The sequence below is a fragment of the Oncorhynchus keta genome, chromosome 19 (assembly GCF_023373465.1).
Source record: "Oncorhynchus keta strain PuntledgeMale-10-30-2019 chromosome 19, Oket_V2, whole genome shotgun sequence".
NCBI classification, from domain to species: Eukaryota; Metazoa; Chordata; class Actinopteri; order Salmoniformes; family Salmonidae; genus Oncorhynchus; species Oncorhynchus keta.
Window position 1 is genome coordinate 63676159 of NC_068439.1, and position 21289 is coordinate 63697447.

The 21289-nt window shown below is 43.5% G+C and overlaps 1 protein-coding gene across 15 annotated transcripts in view; it reads left to right on the top strand.

The window, feature by feature from the left end:
- Positions 1-354: 354 nt before the first annotated feature.
- Positions 355-21289, top strand: part of LOC118397872 (afadin-like) — a 142167-nt gene continuing 121232 nt past the window's right edge. For 9 of the 15 annotated variants that reach the window (XM_052470991.1, XM_052470998.1, XM_052470988.1 and 6 more), the window contains exon 1: positions 357-701. In XM_052470991.1, coding sequence (XP_052326951.1) covers positions 600-701 — 102 coding nt within the window. In that variant the 5' untranslated portion in view covers positions 357-599. Of the gene's footprint in view, positions 702-21289 lie in introns of all 15 variants that reach the window. The other 6 variants (XM_052470985.1, XM_052470990.1, XM_052470987.1 and 3 more) reach the window with 2 other exon arrangements.

Here is a 21289-nt window from a genome sequence, read left to right on the forward strand (position 1 = left end):
CTGTTTTGGGGACAAGGAGGGAGACAGGGTTCCCTTCAATGCTTGTTTACTTGATAAAACACATAGGCCAACTGTCATATTAGATTACATAGAATTAGATGACAATTTACACAAATACATAATTTTTCCTGAAAAGATTCAGTAGTCATTCAATTACAGTAAAATACAATGACCTGTCTGTGAAGTTACAAAGTTTCATTGACCATTCTCATGGTCACCCAAATTACAATTGAAATGTTTATATATTTATTGTATTGACTGGACACTGTACTGGAGTCGAACTAGTTAACGCAGGGAAAGGCACACATCACTGTTGTGCTCGTGCAGGGCAAATTGTAAGGGCGTGAGCGCGCGCTGAAATAGTCCCATTTGCTTCCCGGGGAGAGAGAACCGGGTGCGGTAAGCGAGAGAGGAGAACGCGGAAACAGCAGGAGCGGTCCGCAAGAGGTACAGCTACCGGTGACAGCGAAACACTCGAACGGTATAGAGCCCAGATACTGGGTGCATTTTTTTCGTGAAGTTATCGGATCAGAGGCTTTTTTTTTTATCGCTGTAAGGAAGGGGATTTTTCTATAGTAGAGAGTCATTCGGGATTCAGAATGTCGGGGAGCAGGGAGGAGGAGCGGCGGAAACTAGCCGATATCATTAACCACTGGAACGCCAACCGGCTTGACCTGTTCGAGATCAGCCAACCCACCGAGGTGAGTCCGTGGACCTTCCCTGAGCACAGGCCGCACCCGTCGGGAGAGAGGCAATCATTCCTAAGTGGGAAGAAGACCAGAGGATACGCGTGCGGATTCTCTAGTCTGATAATGAATTATGAAACACTGTCAACCAAACACATTTGTTAACAAATACCTGTATAGTATTATTGAAATGGTCAAATGACCACAAAACTGTCTCAAACTCGAAAAACAAATAATCCACACCTTAATCGCAAATCAAACTAGCTACTGAGCTAACCAACCTGACAACCGGATCATTGGCGCCAGCTAACGTAATGTTTGAGAGCTAGCTAGAAAGACCGTTCGAGGCTGTTTTCTTGCTCACCACCAGCAGCACGCTCCGGTTTATAGCTGTGGCAAGTGCATGCAATGGCGGACGAGGTGAATACAGTAATTGATGCAATAGATCGTAAACTTGCAGTCACACTTGACTATTCGCTACCAAGCTAGCTAGCATCTAAACACACAGATGCAATCCAACGTGGACGGTTACCTGGGAAATCACGACTCCAAATCTCGCTATTTACAGATAGACAAACAATTGTATTGCATTTCTTGTGCTGGTTAAAAAAAATAGCTACGTTCACATTGTAAACAAGTGAAGCACACATTAGCTCATAGTAAGCTCATGTCGCTTGGTCATTTTGTATTTCAGCACCATGATTATGGATAGCAGCAAATTTAAACACCGGCTTCTTTAGTTAGCTAGCTTAGATATCATTCTAACGTTATCGAGAGTGTTGAGTTGGGATGATGACTAGCCCAGTCAGTAATGAACTAAAGGAACATAACGTTACTCATTAAAGCCATGTTCTTTGCCACTCATCATGTAGCTATGTCACTAGGCCGTAAGGTAGCTAGTTGGTGTCAATAAGCATTACTTCTACTATCTTCTATCAAATAAGTGTTTGCTAAGACAATGTTACGTGTTTAACCTGTTGCTGGGTGTCTCAATATAGCCAGATGGCTGGCTAGCTAGGCTATCGTTAAATGGTCTGACACTGACCATTTATGATGATGGTTGGCTAGCTAGTTTTCTAATCTATACTAGCTACTAAAATGAGTTTTGTGTTGCGTATCTGGGGCGTGTTTATATTTATTGAATCCAACAAGAAAGTGGTTGTTGTTTTTGTCTGATGGGTTTCAGATCCAGCTAATATTTGTTTGTGTGTACAGTTTGATACATGGGGTAAAGTGTTTTTTAGGCGCGCAGGCAGCAGCCAGCAAACCCCACCTCCTTGCTCCGAGTTGCAAGACAAGTCAAAGCATTGGGGGTGATGGGGGTCCCCTCTGATCCGATTAATTAGCTTTGGACAGAAGGACAGCCTCACTGTCAGCTAGGCCTAACTGTTGCTGCTGTGTTCCTGTAGTCCTGAGTCAGTATTCCCCTGCTCTTATTTAAATTGCTTAAAGATAAGTTGCTTTTGTGATGGTTCGGTTAACATGTCTCACATGCAACACACACCCCCCTCCCTACTATAGTCATTGCTCTCCACACTCACAACCCTATGTCAATTTTGTGTTTCCTCCATTGCTCATGAACTTGCCAACAAAATGTTAGATTGTTGGATGTCATTAACATAATAACATTCTGCATCAAGCCAAGAGGTTGACTGATTAATCGGAATCGCAGATTAATTAGGGCCGATTTCTAGTTTTCATAACAATTGCAGATAGGTATTTTTGGACACCAATTTGGCCAATATTTTTATTTTTTACACACCTTTATTTATAATTTTATATAACTAGGCAAGTCAGTTAAGAACACATTCTTATTTTCAATGATGGCCAAGGAACCAGTGGGTTAACTGTCTTGTTCAGGGGCAGAATGACAGATTTTTACCTTGTCAGCTCATGGATTCAATCTTGCAACCTTACAGTTAACTAGTCCAACGCTCTGATTACATTGCACTCCACGAAGGAGACTGCCTGTTACACAAATGCAGTAAGAAGCCAGGGTAAGTTGCTAGCTAGCATTAAACTTATCTTATAAAAAACAATGAATCAATCATAATCACTAGTTAACTACACATGGTTGATGATATTACTAGTTTATCTAGCGTGTCCTGCGTTGCATATAATCGATGCGGTGCATAGTCGCGAAAAAGGTCTGTCTTGCTCCAATGTGTACCTAACCATAAACATCCATGCCTTTCTTAAAATAAATACACAAGTATATATTTTTAAACCTGCATATTTAGTTAATATTGCCTGCTAACCTGGCTCGTTACAAACTCTGTGAAGACTATTTCTTCCTAACCAAAGACAGCCAACATCCCCAAACGCGGGATGATTTAACAAAAGCGCATTTGCGAAAAAAGTACAATCATTGCATGACTGTACCTAACCATAAACATCAATGCCTTTCTTAAAATCAATACACAGAAGTAAATATTTTTAAACTTGCATATTTTGCTAAAAGAAATCCAGGTTAGCAGGCAAAATTAACCAGGTGAAATTGTGTCACTTCTCTTGCGTTCATTGCACGCAGTCAGAGTTTATGCAACAGTTTGGGCCGCCTAATTTGCCAGAATTTTACGTAATTATGACATAACATTGAAGGTTGTGCAATGTAACAGGAATATTTAGACTTATGGATGCCACCGGTTAGATAAAATACAGCACGGTTCCGTATTTCACTGAAAGACTAAACGTTTTGTTTTCGAGATGATAGTTTCCAGATTCGACCGTATTAATAACCTAAGGCTTCTATTTCTGTGTTATTATGTTATAATTAAGTCTATGATTTGAAAGAGCAGTTTGACTGAGCGGTGGTAGGCACCAGCAGGCTCGTAAGCATTCATTCAAACAGCACTTTCGTGCGTTTTGCCAGCAGCTCGTCGCTGTGCTTCAAGCATTGAGCTGTTTATGACATCAAGCCTATCAATTCGCGAGATTAGGCTGGTGTAACCGATGTGAAATGGTTAGCTAGTAAGCGGGGTGCGCACTAATAGCGTTTCAAACGTCACTTGCTCTGAGACTTGGAGTGGTTGTTCCCCTTTTGTGGTGCGAGGGGTAACGCTGCTTCGAGTGTGGCTGTTGTCGATGTGTTCCTGGTTCGACCCCAGGTAGGGGCGAGGAGAGGGACGGAAGCTATACTGTTACACTGGCAATACTAAAGTGCCCATAAGAACATCCAATAGTCAAAGGTAAATGCAATACAAATTGTATAGAGAGAAATTGTCCTATAATTCATATAATAATCTTAACCTAAAACTTCTTACCTTGGAATATTAAAGGAACCACCAGCTTTCATATTTTCTCATGTTCTGAGCAAGGAACTTAAACTTTAGCTTTTTTACATGGCACATATTGCACTTTTACTTTCTTCTCCAACACTTTGTTTTTGCATTATTTAAACCAAATTGAAACTTTCATTTTATTTGAGTGCTAAATAGATTTTATTGATGTATAATATGAAGTTAAAATAAGTGTTCATTCGGTATTGTTGTAATTGTCATTATTACAAATATATATATATATATTTTTAAATCGTCCAATTAATCGGTATCAGTTTTTTTTTGGTCCTCCAATAATCGGTATCAGTGTTAAAAAAAATCATAATCGGTCGACCTCTAATCAAGGCTTCTATGTAATTTTTAGCCCATGTGTGACAACTGCTCCTTAAGCCAAAAAAGTATACATTTCTTGCAAAGATGGCTGGTTATTTTAAAGCAGGTGGGTCAGTGTATCTCTTTCCTCTATGTCCTGTGGAATTCACTTCCTTTTTTCCCTCTCCCTTTAATAGTCTTGATCAATGCAATAAGATATTCAACTAGTTGTAACTGCTGACCAAGTCTCTATCCTTTGGAGTAGGGCCAAAATACAGTACCAGCAGTCTTAAAGGCTTACATTTTAAAACCAACCAAACAGCATTTTCCTCACCAACTTCGTATTGATCCTCATTAGCTGCATGGCTTGGGAGAGGGTGGATGGAAACTTTTGACTGGCCCAAATCAAAGCCCTGTGGAGCACTGCATCCTGTCAGAAGGTTGGGTCTGTTTGTCAGAAAACAGTTTTGTCGTAATCCGGGTGTCCATTCCATCCATGTGGAAGCCAGTGATTTGATTGTTGGTGTCAGTGGAACGGTTCACCTTTTAGAACCTATCATATCCGCCCTCTGTGTGCAATGTGTGCCGACTGTGATCCTGGGGGAATGCTGCGTATGTTGACTATGGGTTGGATGGGCCAGAAATTAAGCGGCCGTCTCTTTTGTGTGCTACTGCTACCAACCAAATTAAAGCACAGCTAGTTTTTGTTATATTTTGAATGGAAAGAGCACTGAGTTAGTGATCAGAGCAACATAATGTATATTCAAACGGAACATCTGACCCGTTGATAGATAATGTTTATTCCCAGTTTGTTTTTAACCATGCTGTTGTTGTGTTCTGCCTTAAACAAGGACAATGTGAAATACCTTGTTAATTTATCTGCTTTCAACATCCACTAGCAAAAGACTGATGTCAGGTGGCCTTGAGAAGGGGGGTGTTATTTCTCCAGGTCATGTATAACATGAGAGGTTCTTGTCCTGCAGCCCTCTCTAGCATGTGACTTGTTGCAAGGGTTGGGTAGGTTACTTTCTAAATGTAATCCATTACTAGTTACCTATCAAATTGTAATCGGTAATGTAACTTTTGGATTACCCAAACTCAGTAACATAATCTGATTACATTCAGTTACTTAGGTTACTTCCCCCTTAACAGCCTCTTAATGATTGAACACCTTTTTTTCTCTCCAAGTTTTGCCAAAAATGACATACCCAAATCTGACTGCCTGTAGCTCAGGACCTGAAGCAAGGATATGCATATTCTTGATAGCATTTGAAAGGAAACACTTTGAAGTTTGCGGAAATGTGACATTAATGTAGGAGAAAATAACACATTAGATCCATCATCTTTGAAATTCAAGAGAAATTCACCGATCCCGTAGCGTTTGAGGCATTAGAAGAAGACAGAAATGTATGTTACCAATTGAACGGCATCTCTTGCAGGATAAATCCATGTTAAAGTTTACATAGCTGGCCATATATGGATGTTACATTTTACTTAATGGGTTGGTTATGTAGACTTCTTCATTCTACTGATCAATTAGCCTTTTAAAATGATAACCTTGGATAAGCTAACACAACGTGCCATTGGAACACAGGAGTAATGGTTTGTGATAATGGGCCTCTGTACGCCTATGTAGATATTCCATTACAAAGTCTAAAAATGGATGTAGGAGCTAGAGAGACTTAAAGGAGCATACAAAAGTGTACGAGTTTGAGCATGTGTCCTTTAGTATTAATTAGATTGAGCAATAAATGCCTCACTTTTATTCCATAGGCTGGGATCTGCATTATGCAGCTGTTGCAAGAGTGCATTTTTTTACTGGCTGTTCACTGGTTTCAAAAACAATGATTGATAGGCAGCTTAGACTTCTTGAATTTAACAATTATTTGGTTCAAATACACATTTAGATTTGTGAACAGCCATCCAAAGCCCCATATACTACCCACCATTGCGACCTGTACGCTCTCGTTGGCTGGCCCTCGCTTCATACTCGTCGCCAAACCCACTGGCTCCATGCCATCTACAAGACCCTGCGAGGTAAAGTCCCCCCTTATCTCAGCTCGCTGGTCACCATAGCATCTCCCACCTGTAGCACACGCTCCAGCAGGTATATCTCTAGTCACCCCCAAAACCAATTCTTTCTTTGGCCGCCTCTCCTTCCAGTTCTCTGCTGCCAATGACTGGAACGAACTACAAAAATCTCTGAAACTGGAAACACTTATCTCCCTCATTAGCTTTAAGCACCAACTGTCAGAGCAGCTCACAGATTACTGCACCTGTACATAGCCCACCTATAATTTAGCCCAAACAACTACCTCTTTCCCAACTGTATTCAATTTATTTATTTATTTTGCTCCTCTGCACCCCATTATTTTTATTTCTACTTTGCACATTCTTCCATTGCAAAACTACCTTTCCAGTGTTTTACTTGCTATATTGTATTTACTTTGCCACCATGGCCTTTTTTGCCTTTACCTCCCTTCTCACCTAATTTGCTCACATTGTATATAGACTTGTTTATACTGTATTATTGACTGTATGTTTGTTTTACACCATGTGTAACTCTGTGTCGTTGTATCTGTCGAACTGCTTTGCTTTATCTTGGCCAGGTCGCAATTGTAAATGAGTACTTGTTCTCAACTTGCCTACCTGGTTAAATAAAGGTGAAAAAAAAAAAAAGCCACAATCCGTAAAGCGCAAATAGAAAAATGACAGAGCAGCAGTGTGATTCACATCAATGTGCAATGTAGATATCAATAATAAGTGATATCCGTATCACCACTGTTATCCTTACCTCCAAGCGTTTAATCAAGTTGGATAATCTTTTGATGCTGAAGGCAGTCTCACCATTGGAAGACATGGCTTGGGCTGTAGCCTACAAAAGCATGTTCTACAAAAGCCTGTACTTGCTCTTTTCCCACGATCCATCAACCACATTTGGTGTGTCATCATAGTAGTCTCTGATTTATGGTCAGACTTGAACAAATGTAAACTTGCGCCTTTTTTCATTGCTGATTTGAATGCCATTGAGAACACAATTTTTCCCCCCGCATAAACATTGTTTCTGAATTTAAAAGTAATCATCAATTTAAGCATCTGGGTTTTCAATAGTATCTGTAATCTGATTACAATATTTTTGCTGCTAACATAACGTATTAGTTTTTCTTTGTAATCCCTTACATGTAACGGATTACATGTAATCCGTTACTCCCCACCCTGCTTGTTGCTGGCTCACTATCGCCATGGCAGCATCATACTAGTGATGAGCACAGCACCGGACATTTTTCTTTATGCCTTCTCGGCAAAGTGGACAAAATCGATACCAACAGAACATTATACATTAATCTCTGTGCCAATTCACCACAAGCTGTTATATTAACTCATACATTGGAGGTTGTGTGAAGGATTGTGGTTTCATAGAAAGCCCCACAAAATGTGTTGTTTTGAAGAGTGTATTGGATATACAGTGCAATCAGAATCTATTCGGACACCTTTACTTTTCCACACACACACTACCCCATAATGACAAAGCAAAAACTGTTTTTTAGATTTTTTTTTGAGCGCTCTAGAAGTGGTTTTCATCAAGGATCTCTCTCTGTATTTTGCTCCGTTCATCTTTCCCTCAATCCTGACTTGTCTCCCAGTCCCTGCCGCTGAAAAACATCCCCACAGCATGATGCTGCCACCACCATGCTTCACCGTATGGATGGTATTGGCCAGGTTATGAGCGGTGCCTGGTTTCCTTCAGACGTGACGGTTGGTATTTAGGCCAAGAGTTCAATCTTAGTTTCATCAGACCAGAGAATCTTGTTTAGTTGCCTTTTGGGAAAACTCCAAGCGGACTGTCATGTTCCTTTTTTACTGAGGAGTGGCTTTTGTCTGGCCACTCTACCATCAAGGCCTGTTTGGTGGAGGGCTGTAGAGATGGTTGTCTTTCTGGAAGGTTCTCCCATCTCCACATAGGAGCTCTGTCAGAGTGACCATTGGGTTGTTGGTCACCTTCCTGACCAAGGCCCTTCTCCCCCAATTGCTCAGTTTGGCTGGGCGGCCAGCTCTAAGAAGAGTCTTGGTGGTTTCACATTTCTTCCATTTAAGAATGATGGAGGCCTCTGTGTTCTTGGATCTTCAATGCTGCAGAAATGTTAAAACAATTCTCAACCTGTTTCTGATTTGTCATTATGGGGAAGTGTGTGTAGATGTAGGATTTTTTTTATTTAATCCATTTTCGAATAAGGCTATAACGTAATAACATTTGGAAAAATCCAAGAGGTCTGAATACCTTCTGAGTGCACTGAACATTAATGCCCTGACAGAGATGGTCGCCTCGCTTTGCGTTCTTAAGAAACTATGCAGTATTTAGATTTTTTTAATGTATTATTTCTTACATTGTTAGCCCAGGAAATCTCAAGTGGTATTACATACAGCTGGGAAGAACTATTGGATAGAAGAGCAACGTCAACTTACCAACATTACGACCAGGAATACGACTTTCCCGAAGTGAATCCTCTGTTTGGACCACCACCCAGGACAATGGATCGGATCCAAGTAGGCGTCCCAAAACAGCAGCTCCACAGAAGGGGCAGACAGTGGTCTTCTGGTCAGGCTCCGGAGACGGGGACATCGCTCCAGAGTATACTACTCGCCAATGTCCAGTCTCTTGACAACAAGGTAGATGAGATTCGAGCAAGGGTTGCCTTCCAGAGAGACATCAGAGATGGTGACATTCTCTGTTTCACAGAAACATGGCTCACTCGGGATACGTTATCAGAGTCGGTACAGCCACCCGGAGTCTTCATGCATCGCGCCGACAGAAACAAACATCTCTCTGGTAAGAGGGGGGTGTGTGGTATGCCTTATACCCAGACTACACCGCTCGTGTCGCAAAATAAATGTAGGAATCTATGTTATTCAATTATTGCACCCACACTGCCTGCAAGCATCAACAAGCGTCTGCGTTGCCAAGGGCTAAAATAGAAGTCATTCCTATTTCTGACGCAGATCGTGCTGCAAGTCCTGCCTCTCCCATCTCCCAATTGGTTTATAGAAGCAGGTACTCACTTGCCATCTCCTCATTGGTTATACCCACGTGGGTGATTGAAAGATGAACTTTGTTGCCGGTCACTGTGGTAATACTATGGAAGTTTAGATGCCAATCACCATATAAGTTCAAAGATGTAAAAACCTGGAAGGAGGAGAGATGACTAGAAACAATTCAGGTTGACCGTTTTATATGTGGATTAATTGTCAAGAGTAGAGGACCTTGTACATTTCAGGTAAAATAACAACTCAATGTTTATATCCCAGGACAAATTAGCTATCAGGTGCAAGCTAGCTAGCTAAATTGCCATACATGTTTAATGCTTTTCGACCTGTCCCCAAATGAATGTAATTGGTTCAGAATTTGTTTTGATATTTTAACCTGCGTGTCGTGATCGCGTTTGGTGTGGGGGGACAAAATACATTTATGCACGATGGCGCACAGCCAGTTTGGGTTCCGTATCATGATTAACAAGTTGTGGTGTGATCATAACAACATACAGGAACCCTAGTCCTTTTGTCCACCTGACCTAGAATTCCTTACAATCAAATGCCAACCGCATTATCTACCAAGATAATTCGCTTCGATTATAATCACAGCCATGTATATCCCTCCCCAAGCAAACACCTCGATGGCCCTGAAATAACTTAATTGGACTCTATATAAACTGTAAACCACATATGTTGAGGCTGCATTTATTGTAGCTGGGGATTTTAACAAAGCTAATTAGAAATTTAGGGAGCCTTGCTTTATCAGGGTATCAAATGCGCAACCAGGGCTGGCAGTATTCTGGATCATTGCTGCTCTAACTTCTGCAACGCATACAAAGCCCTCCCTCACCCTCCTTTCGGAAAATCTGACCCCGACACCATTTTGTTGCTCCCAGCCTATAGACGGAAACTAAAACAGGAAATGCCCGTGCTCAGGTCTGTTCAACGCTGGTCCGACCAATCTGATTCCACACTTCAAGATCACGTGGACTGGGATATGTTCCGGACAGCCTCGGACAACAACATTGATGTATGCGCTGATTCGGTGAGCGAGTTTATTAGCAAGTGCATCGGTGATGTTGTAACCACAGTGACTTAAACCTTCCCCAATCAGAAACCATGGATTGATTGCAGCATTCGCGCAAAACTGAAAGTGCGAACCACTGCTTTTAATCATGGCAAGACGACTGGAAACATGACCGTATACAAACAGTGTAGCTATTCCCTCCACAAGGCAATCAAACAAGCTAAGCGTCAGTATAGAGACAAAGTAGAGTTGCAATTCAACGGCTCAGACACGAGACGTATGTGGCAGGGTCTACAGTCAATCACAAATTACAAAAAGAAAACCAGCCCCGTCGCAGACACGGACGTCTGCGGCATCTCCTTCACCAACATGAGTAAAACATTTAAACGTGTTAACCCTCACAAGGCTGCCGGCCCAGACTGCATCCCTAGCCGTGTCCTCTGAGTACGCGCAGACCAGCTGGCTGGTGTGTTTACTGACATATTCAATCAATCCCTATCCGAGGCTGCTGTTCCCACATGCTTCAAGAGGACCACCATTGTTCCTGTTCCCAAGGAAGCTAAGGTAACTGAGCTAAACGACTATCGACTCGTAGCACTCACTTCTGTCATCATGAACTGCTTTGAGAGACGAGTCAAGAATCATATCACCTCCACCCTAGATGACACCCTAGACCCACTCCAATTTGCGTACTGCCCCAATAGGTCCACAGATGATGCAATCACACTGCCCTAACCTATGTAAGAATTCTGTTAATCAATTACAGCTCAGCATTTAACACTGTAGTACCCTCCATACTCAACATTAAGCTCAAGACCCTGTCCACATCGACGGGACATTAGTGGAGAAGGTGGAAAGTTTTTAAGTTCCTAGGCGTACACATCACGGACAAACTAAAATGGTCAACCCACACAGACAGTGTGGTGAAGAAGGTGCAGCAGTGCCTCTTCAACCTCATGAGGCTGAAGATATTTTTGTCACCAAAAACTCAAGCTTTTACAGATGCACAATCGAGAGTATCCTGTCGGGCTGTATCACCACCTGGTACGACAACTGCTCCACCCATAACCGTAAGGCTCTCCAGAGGTTAGTGAGGTCTGCACAACGCATCACCGGGGGTAAACTACCTGCTCTCCAGGACTCGTACACCACCCGATGTCACAGGAAGGCCATAAAGATCATCAAGGACAACAACCACCTGAGCCACTGCCTGTTCACCCCGCTATCATCCAGAAGGCGAGGTCAGTACAGGTGCATCAAAGCTGGGACCGAGAGACTGAAAAACAGCTTCTATCTCAAGGCCATCAGACTGTTAAACAGCCATCACTAACATTGAGTGGCTGCTGCCAACATACCGACTCAAATCTCTAGCCACTTTAAACAATGCCACTTCATATAATGTTTACATATCCTACATTACTCATCTCGTATGTATATACTGTACTCTATACCATCTACTGCATCTTGTCTATGCTGCACAACCATCATTCATCTATATATTTATATGTACATATTCTTATTCATTCCTTTACACGTGTGTGTGTGTGTGTATAAGGTAGTTGTTGTGAAATTGTTAGATTACTTGTTAGATATTACTGCACGGTCGGAACTAGAAGCACAAGCATATCGCCACACTTGCATTAACATCTGCTAACCATGTGTATGTGACCAATAAAATGTGGTTTGATGTAGTTTTGAGGTAAAGAACCTATCACCATAAATACACGAGCAGAATATCAACCAATGGTGCCTGTCTTGCTTCATCAAGTCTTAAGATTTAAATTGATCAAAGCCATTGTTTGATTTGTCACACTGATTTTCTTTACACTTTCATTTCCTGTTTACCATCTCCATGGAGATTTTCCCCTGCATTGAAATACACTGAACAAAAATATAAATGCAGCATGCAACAATTTCAATGATTTTATTAACCTATTTTTAACTAGGCAAGTCATATTACTGAGTTACAGTTCATATAAGGAAATCAGTCAATTAAAATAAACAAATTAGGCCCTAATCTATGAATTTCATATGACTGGGAATACAGTTAGGCATCTGTTGGTCACAGATGCATAAAAAATAAATAGGTGCGTAGATCAGAAAACCAGTCCGTATCAACATTCTGTTGTGTGACAAAACTGCACATTTTAGTGGTCTTATTGTCCCCAGCACAATGTTGACCTGTGTAATAATCATGCTGTTTAATCAGCTTCTTGATATGCCACACCCACACCTGTCAGGTGGATGGATTATCTTGACAAAGGAGAAATGTTCACAATCAGGAATGTAACAAATTTGTGCAGAAATTGAGAGAAATAAGCTTTTTGTGCGTATGGAACATATCTGGGATCTCTTATTTCAGCTCATGAAACATGGAACCAACACTTGTAGCGTTTAAAAATATATATTTTCGTTCAGGAAATGTACACACACACTGAAGCATCCTTGTGTGTGTGCTCGCTGTGTACTGTAGTTATACTTTACACAGAATAGACACATTTACCCACAGGTCCAACAGCTGTCATTTGTGAGGTTATAATCTAGAGAGTGGTTATGTGGGAACCTGGGAGTGGGCTGTCTGGGATTAGCACATTCTGACTGTATTTAGATCAGTCATTCCCTCTGTGACTGTTTGTTGCGGCTCATACTGGGGCGGCAGGTAGCCTAGTGGTTAGAGTGTTGTACTAATAACCGAAAGGTTGCAGGATCGAATCCCCCAGCTGACAAGGTAAAAATCTGTCGTTCTGCCCCTGAACAAGGTAGTTAACCCACTGTTCCAAGGCCGTCATTGAAAATGCCTCGTTAAATAAAGGTAAAATAAATAAATAAAATACTGGCCAACACTTGGCTACTCTTCAATGGGCCAAATTATTACCTGCTTAAAGTTTGAGACATTCATTGTAAAATATGATTACTGCTTCTGGTGTTGTACAGTTCACAAGATGACTCTCCTAGTATTGGCTGAACTATTGGAGGGCACCGCATTAGACTTGAAGGGGATGCTGAGAGTTGGGCTGGCTCGCCTCATATATCCTACTGAGCGTGTGTCTACCTGTGTCCTCCTCTCTTCTCTTAATAAATCTGTACATCCCGCTCTCCTCCGTTGTAAGTCGCTCTGGATAAGAGCGTCTGCTAAATGACTTAAATGTAAATGTATGTAATGTCTCCTCTACTGGGAGATAAAGCTGTAAATGAGTTCTATGTCACTGCTCAAGGCTGGCTGCCTGTGTGTGACTGTATTTAGCTGAGAAAGCTCTGTTAGTATAATGGCTCTCAGTTCATTAGGAAGTGGCCCAAAGATCACAAACACAACTTGTCTTACTGGCTTCAAATGGAATTATGGCCCTTTATCTCATGGCCAGACTGGCTATTACACTTCCTGGTCTGTCTAATCTATGCCTGATGCTGTATTATGTTGAGTGATCCAAAGCAGAACACATTTCCATTAACAAATGTTGCACTTTGGCTAATTGGTCACATGATATGGTAAGTACGGTGACTTTATTTTTCCTATGCCGTTACCACAGGTGCTTTCATGTGAATGCGTCTCTGCCTCTCCCTGATCCTGTTATTCTGATGTGTATCTCGCACACACACACGTACAGTCTTAAACAGAGTAGCAGCAGCATAAATTATCATACATCCTGTTGCCTAGTCACCTTATCCCTTTACATATCTACCTCCATCACCTGTGTCCCTGCACATTGTAAATAGGGTATTGGAACTGATCCTGTATATAGTCACCATACCCATATCTACCTCCATCACCCGTGTCCCTGCACATTGTAAATAGGGTATTGGAACTGATCCTGTATATAGTCACCATACCCATATCTACCTCCATCACCCGTGTCCCTGCACATTGTAAATAGGGTATTGGAACTGATCCTGTATATAGCTTCTTTCTTTCTCCTGTTCTTATTTTTATTTATTTTTTTACTTTTTTTTGGTCATGTGACAGTGATGCCCATTCTGCGTTGTTGGGTTTAGAGCTTGTAAGAAAGGCATTTCACTGTACTTGTGCACGTGACATATGAAACTTGAATAAATGCATTGCACTTAGTAGAAAATCAACTAAATGTATTGAACTTATTGGGAAGTTCATGAATTTACCCATGTTAATCATAAGAGATGAATTAAATGCATCAGTGATAATTTTTTCTGTAACGTTTCTGAAACGCCACAGGAATTCCCGTCTCTGTACGTTGTGTGGTGCCCTCGTGTGTCGGATATACAATTTGTGTAGCCGTTAGCAATAATGCTAATTATAACGGGCTGCTGGTAGATGGAAAGGCTTCCCCAAAAACCTTCTCAATGAAATGCTAACTACAAAGTAGCCTACCTGACAGAAGGCTGTTATGATTATTTGCATCAATCCATTGGCCATTTTTTTGCAAACCTTGCAATCGCATGAGCGTTAGAGAAACACCACTAACCCAACATCTCTGGCTGGTGCCTGTGCCTGGTGCACATTGTATTAAACGGTAACATCCCAAATTCAGAATGGCTTATGTTCAACAAAAATGTTATTTTCTATTCCCTGGCCTTGGCTTTTCAGATCCCATTCAACCTCGGAGGCCTGACAGTCTCTCCAGTCAGCCCTTGCCCCCTCCTTACTGGTCCACACAACACACCCAGTCCTCTGCTTGGCTGTTCCTTCTGTCATTCAGAGCCAGACACTCTGTCACTCAGTGTGACCTCACAGGATCAGACGGGCATTGTGGGCTGATGACTTGTCTGTCACCCTCCTCTCAGCTCCCATGTTGCCTATATGACAAACCAATAGAGATCACACAACCCGGTATTTTATTCCACTCCTTATTCTGACTGGAGGAAATTTGATATTTGCAGGCCCAATGTCTGATATTGGGCTTATTGTTACAGGACTTTCCTCATGTGGAAAAACCCCAATGTGTTGAGTCTGCTTAGCCAGGGGAAATTCAAACCTCTCTCAGCCACCCTTTGTGCTTTAGTTGCTGGAAATGTCTCCTTCCATTTGCAAAAAAAAATGTAACAAATGTTTTTGTCTGTTAAATAGTTTGTGGTCGTCCTTCACATTACGGAATGGTCTTTTTATTTGGTACAGTCTCAGTGGGCGGGGTGGTGTGTGGAATGTCTCTGGGTTTGTGCTGAGAGGGCTGTGACTGAGTCACGCATGTTTATGAACAACAACAAGTCTCAAGAGGATAGACTGGAATGGGAGTTGGCTTAGTTCTAGAATGATGCTGGCCTGGACGTGTAGTCTGAATTGAAACCTGAGATGGTAAGACTCGTGCCTCGCCTACTTCCTTTATGGTGTCTGGTGATTTGTTGCGTATTTGAGTGAACATCACATACAAATCCCTTATACAGGAATCCCCTTTAATACCTTTGGAGAATAATGTAACTATTAGAACAATGTTTAATCTTCAGGGCTAGATCTAATACTCCAGTCCAGATGACTACTGTTTTATGGGGACAGTTGGCAGCCCTCCCATTAGTTTGAGTGATGGCCACATTTGGGACCAGCCTAAAGTTTGAAAGCACATCTAAATCTCTAGAACAGTGAAAGGTAAAGACGTATTAAACCTACATTTTCTCTTATGATGAGGAACAGAATGCAGTAGGAGAGAGAGAGATTCGAGACGGCAGGACATCCTCTTCTCATTTTCGACCTGCTGACCTGAGAGCGCCTCCTGGCAGATCCAGTCTAATGGACCTACTGCTGGCTTCCTGATGTCCAATTGGAGTTTGCTCATTAAACTAGAGTTGAATGGCCCTTGTGCATACAGTACTATGTAGCCTATACATTGGCCTTGTTGTGCTTGTGTACCAGAGAACCATTTCCTCTCTGTATGACAACCAATGAGTCAATGTTCTCATGGTGGTGTGCGGTCTTTGTCCTCATCCTCTTTCCTGAATATCTTTTCTCTTGAACAATGTTCTATTGCATGTCAGGTTGTTTCACTTACAGGCATGTTGCAGTCCTAATGTATTTCAGAACCCCACTTTGTGTATGACACATCTCTTTTGTAAGCCTGATGGTACTGTTTGTCCTGCTCAAACTCCTTGATTCTGCTTTCGGCAGTGCTGGCGACTCATCTTTGACCCTGTGAGATCAAGCCAGCCCCCCTCAAATGCCTCTACTCAAGTTAATGAATGATGGTGCGTGGCATCATATCCCAGTAGATGGAACGGTGAAGGCCCTAATCCAGGCACTTGTCCTCTTCTGTCTGGACTACTGCAACTCGCTGTTGGCTGGGCTCCCCGCTTGTGCGTTCAAACCCCTGCAACATATCCAGAATGCTGCAGCCAGTCTGGTGTTCAACCTTCCCAGGTTCTCATGTCACCCTGCTCCTCAACACACTCCACTGGCTTCCAGTCGAAGCTCGCATCCACTACAAGATCATGGTGCTTGCCTACAGAGCAGCAAGAGGAACTGTCCTTCCCTACCTTCAGGCTATGCTCAAACCCTACACCCCAACCTTGGCCCTCCTACCCCTATGGGAGGGCAGCTCCTGCTCAGCCCAGTCCAAGCTCTTCTTTGTCCTAGCACTCCAATGGTGAAACTAGCTTCTCCCTGAAAACAGCAGAGTCCCTGCCCCCCTCAAATGCCTCTACTCAAGTTAATGAATGATGGTGCGTGGCATCATATCCCAGTAGATGGAACGGTGAAGGCCCTAATCCAGGCACTTGTCCTCTTCTGTCTGGACTACTGCAACTCGCTGTTGGCTGGGCTCCCCGCTTGTGCGTTCAAACCCCTGCAACATATCCAGAATGCTGCAGCCAGTCTGGTGTTCAACCTTCCCAGGTTCTCATGTCACCCTGCTCCTCAACACACTCCACTGGCTTCCAGTCGAAGCTCGCATCCACTACAAGATCATGGTGCTTGCCTACAGAGCAGCAAGAGGAACTGTCCTTCCCTACCTTCAGGCTATGCTCAAACCCTACACCCCAACCTTGGCCCTCCTACCCCTATGGGAGGGCAGCTCCTGCTCAGCCCAGTCCAAGCTCTTCTTTGTCCTAGCACTCCAATGGTGAAACTAGCTTCTCCCTGAAAACAGCAGAGTCCCTGCCCCCCCCACACACCTTTCGTAAACTAACACTCACGCTTGACACTCTTCCCATTTACCAGCTCTGATTTTAGCTGATCGCTACTTTGAGGAAAAATGTACTTAATATGACTGGTTGTCTCACCCAGCCATCTTGAGTTGATTGCCCTACTGTAAGTCACTCTGGACAAGAGTGTCTACTAAATGACTAAAATGTAATAACAAATGTAGAGATTTGTATAAATAATGTTTGGCCAGCCCAGGGTAGTGAGCATCTTTACTGTTGTATGTAGGAAATACCTGAGAATGGCCCCCGGCCCTACAAGCCTAGGCCTAATCTCTTTACACAGGAAAGGCACCGTTCTGTCACACTGTTGGAGGGGGGTTGGGGTGTGCTGAGTCGGCCCTCTGTTTGGTTTGAGCAGGAAAGATAAGCGTAGCCATCCGGTGGGAGGGGGGTTGTGGTGGGTCAGAGAGGGGAATGGGGGGTTGTGGTGGGTCAGAGAGGGGAATGGGGGGGGGTGTTTGTGGGTGGACAGGGAGCTAGGTTGGAGATAATGCAGGAATGAGAGCCCCTCTCTCCCCTGTAGTCCCCGGGGGACCAGACCAGCCCTCCCTCCCTGCTCAGATGACTGGGGATTGGTCAGCTCCTCTGTGGCTGATAAATGCCTGTTAGATCACAGGCCGGGGTTGAGGGGGAGTCGCGGTTGAATGATCGGGTAGGAGCAAGCACTGTAGGATCCTTTAGACAAGTCAGGTTTGTCTTGTAAAAGTTAGGTGAGCCCCTTAAAGTACAGTATGTATGTGTGTAATATATGATTGACAAGGATAGTATGGACGCAATAACTCAAAGGCTTATGTCCTTTTCAGTAGAATTGGCCGGTTGGTATTTGTATTCTTTGCGAGGGTGTGTGTGTGTGGAATACCGTGCCTGAGGCAGCCTTGTCTGAAATGCCAAAAGTTAGACTGGGAACATCTGCTGCTTCTCATATGGGTCTCCTCCTTTTTATTTGTGTTTTAATTCCAGGACTGAACCTGACCCCACCTTGATGTGTGGTGGGGCTGAGGGAGGCCTTTTAGGGTCTCCTTCCGCAGCTCTTTCACTTTGGCCCACCTACCCAACCCACACCCATGTAGACCTGGGGCAGTAGAACACCGCCGGCGGGGCCTGTCCACACAAATAATATTGTTGCCAAGCAGACAATGGCTGTCTGAAAGATGACCGCTGTGACCGAGGCTTCCTTAAACACAGCTCCACACTCACATGTTTGTTCATCTTAACTGTCAGAAAAATCCCTTCAAGCGAGTTGGTTTCTCCTTTGTACTCATGTTTTTCTTTTTCCGTTGGTTGACTTGCTTGGGTTCATTCTAAACAGTGGAACTGGAACGTCCTAGCTAGCAGTAGTCTGGTGCTGGGCTGTACATGGCGTTGATGGCGTTGAGTGACCGAGTGCTCTGACTCAGGATGGGCCCAGATGTGTGGTCTAGCTGATGTGGGTTGGGGGGTGGGTATGAGGACCCTGTGTGGGAACAGTTTTGTGTAAGGATGTGGTCAGCTCCCAGAAGTCTCCCCTCAGGCCCATGTGTTTAGTGGTGGGCTCCTGTGTGGTGTGTGAGTCCCCCCCCACACACACACACACAGTAATCTGACAGAAGATGTGTTCCATATGAGGCAGGCAGTCTGGCTCACACTTGGAAAAGAGAGGCAGTTGACTGGATTGATAGCATTTGGCAGAGTGTGTGATGTGCTATGTTGAATGTGATTTGAAACCTGGGAATGGGCCTGCAAATGATTTAGGTGGGAGGAAAGAAGGCAATTATCTGTTTTGTCAAATCCCAATATGTCTTTGTTGGAGTAATGGGCGCAGTTTCACGGAACAGTTATTCTTAATGTTAGGCTCATTTCTGGCCCATTTCAGTCTTCTGCAGTTATCAGGCATCAGTTCCTGAAGACAAAATACATAAGTACTGAATCGGTAATATTTAGAACAGCTGCCATACCTGTGGTGTGAAGTCTTCCTTCCAGGGTAAAAACAACACAGGCCTGTCATGGCTTGTCTAATCTGCAGACACCATTGTAACCTGACAAGTGGTTGGCATCAGTGTCCCGGGCAGGGTTCTATGGTTACACTACACCTGGTTATTGTTGCTAACACAGGTGTCCTAAGGTGACCAGACTTACTAAGGGCTGACCGGCCTTTGACTTGATAGTGCGAGGTTGCGGTCAATTTTGTAGAGCTTTGCTGTCTCCCAGTCTCCGATAATTGGCTAATGTTCGTCAGCACTTTTCTTCTTTCTTCTTTGTACCAAAGTCACCTCTCCAAGCTGCTAGAAGTGGACGGTGCGGGTGCCCTGTTGCATAATTCAGTGTGTGCTTGTGTGTCACATCTCTTCTCCACACAAAGTAGGACCATACAGATCACACTAAGGTCACACACAGGCTGTTTGGACAGCGCACTGACATGCAACCTGTGTGTGTGAGAAAATCTATATGTTGTAATCACACATTACTGTGTTGCACCACAACCCAATATTTCACAGCGAGGGCTTACGTAAAAGCCATTAACCAGCTTTAAACATCGATTGATTCCTCAAACGGAGCAAAGTTCTTTGGTTTGTCCGGAGACAGAGTGACAGTAGTGCAGAAATGCAGTTATTGTTAAAACAACAGTGCTGTGTGGAGTCAGCCCGATCCCATGTGATGTTCAACCACAGCACACAGCAGTCCCTCTTACTGACGCAACCAGGAGAATACTGACTGGTTCTTCTAGAACAAGACTCTCCTCTCTCTTATTGTCATTCCTGTGATACTGGCAGGCAGTGGGGGGAAAAGCAACAGTAAATGGAAGCTTCCATTTATAGGGAAGCATGGGGCTGCATGTGTAGAACCGCAGATACAAATAAAAACATTGTGTGCTCTGGCTGCCCACAGTTTGGTCAAAAGGGAGTTTGTGTGCTCTAGCCTGTCAGTGCGTGAGCTGTCGAGTAAGACTGAACGACTAACGTCCCAATGAAGAACAATAGGAGGCCTGTGCTGGGACTGGGATTGCAATTCTCACTGGGCTCCATTAGGAGAGACAGGAACTTTTCTTTGGCAGAAACAACGCTATTTATCAATGGAGAAAAAAAAGAACCAACTTCAGCTCATCCTTTGTGTTTGTTTTCCCTGTGCTGTAATGGTTCATGACCTGGTCTGAGCTCCCAGTGATGGGATAACCCACATACCCACTCAACCAACCATGTGACCTGCCAGGTTCAGCTCAGAACTATGTCCCCATTCATCCAGCTATTTTATCCATAAAACCTAATCAATGGATATTATTGGCAAGTACACAGTGTATAGGGGTCTCTTTCACCACCCATACTTTCCAGCTCTGCTTAAACAGTGATGCCTTCAGAGAGGCTGTTGCTGTGTAACAGAGGGAATGCTGTTCTCCTGTCTGCTCAGCCAGGACCATGTCGAACAACGGCTGTATGTCAAGTGTCAGCCAGGCAAACGGCCTGAGTTGAAGGGTAATTTAAGACGCTGTACCTCCCCTAAATGGTCTGTGTTACTGAAGCGGCAGGCAGACCGGCCCATCTCCCATTTCCCCCTGGGATTTACTGCTGTCTCTGTACACAGCGGAGCTTCTCATCATGCCGGGCCTTGTGTAAGGACCTCAGAACCAGGAAGGAAGTTACCTCTCCTCCTTGTGGGCACAGTAAATACTGCGCCATCCCCTGGTAACAATCGGCCACTGTTGGTTTATCGAGTAACCTTGATCTGTCTGTTTATCAAGGCCCAGCCTGGTCGGCAGGCAGGCACAGTGAAGTGTTTGCCACAGTTAATTTGCAGTTTTGCATGGCATCAGATAATTTAGAACACGCCCCTGGTCCTCACTCACTCCATCCTATGCCACAATGCTCAACACAGAACAGACTGGGTAC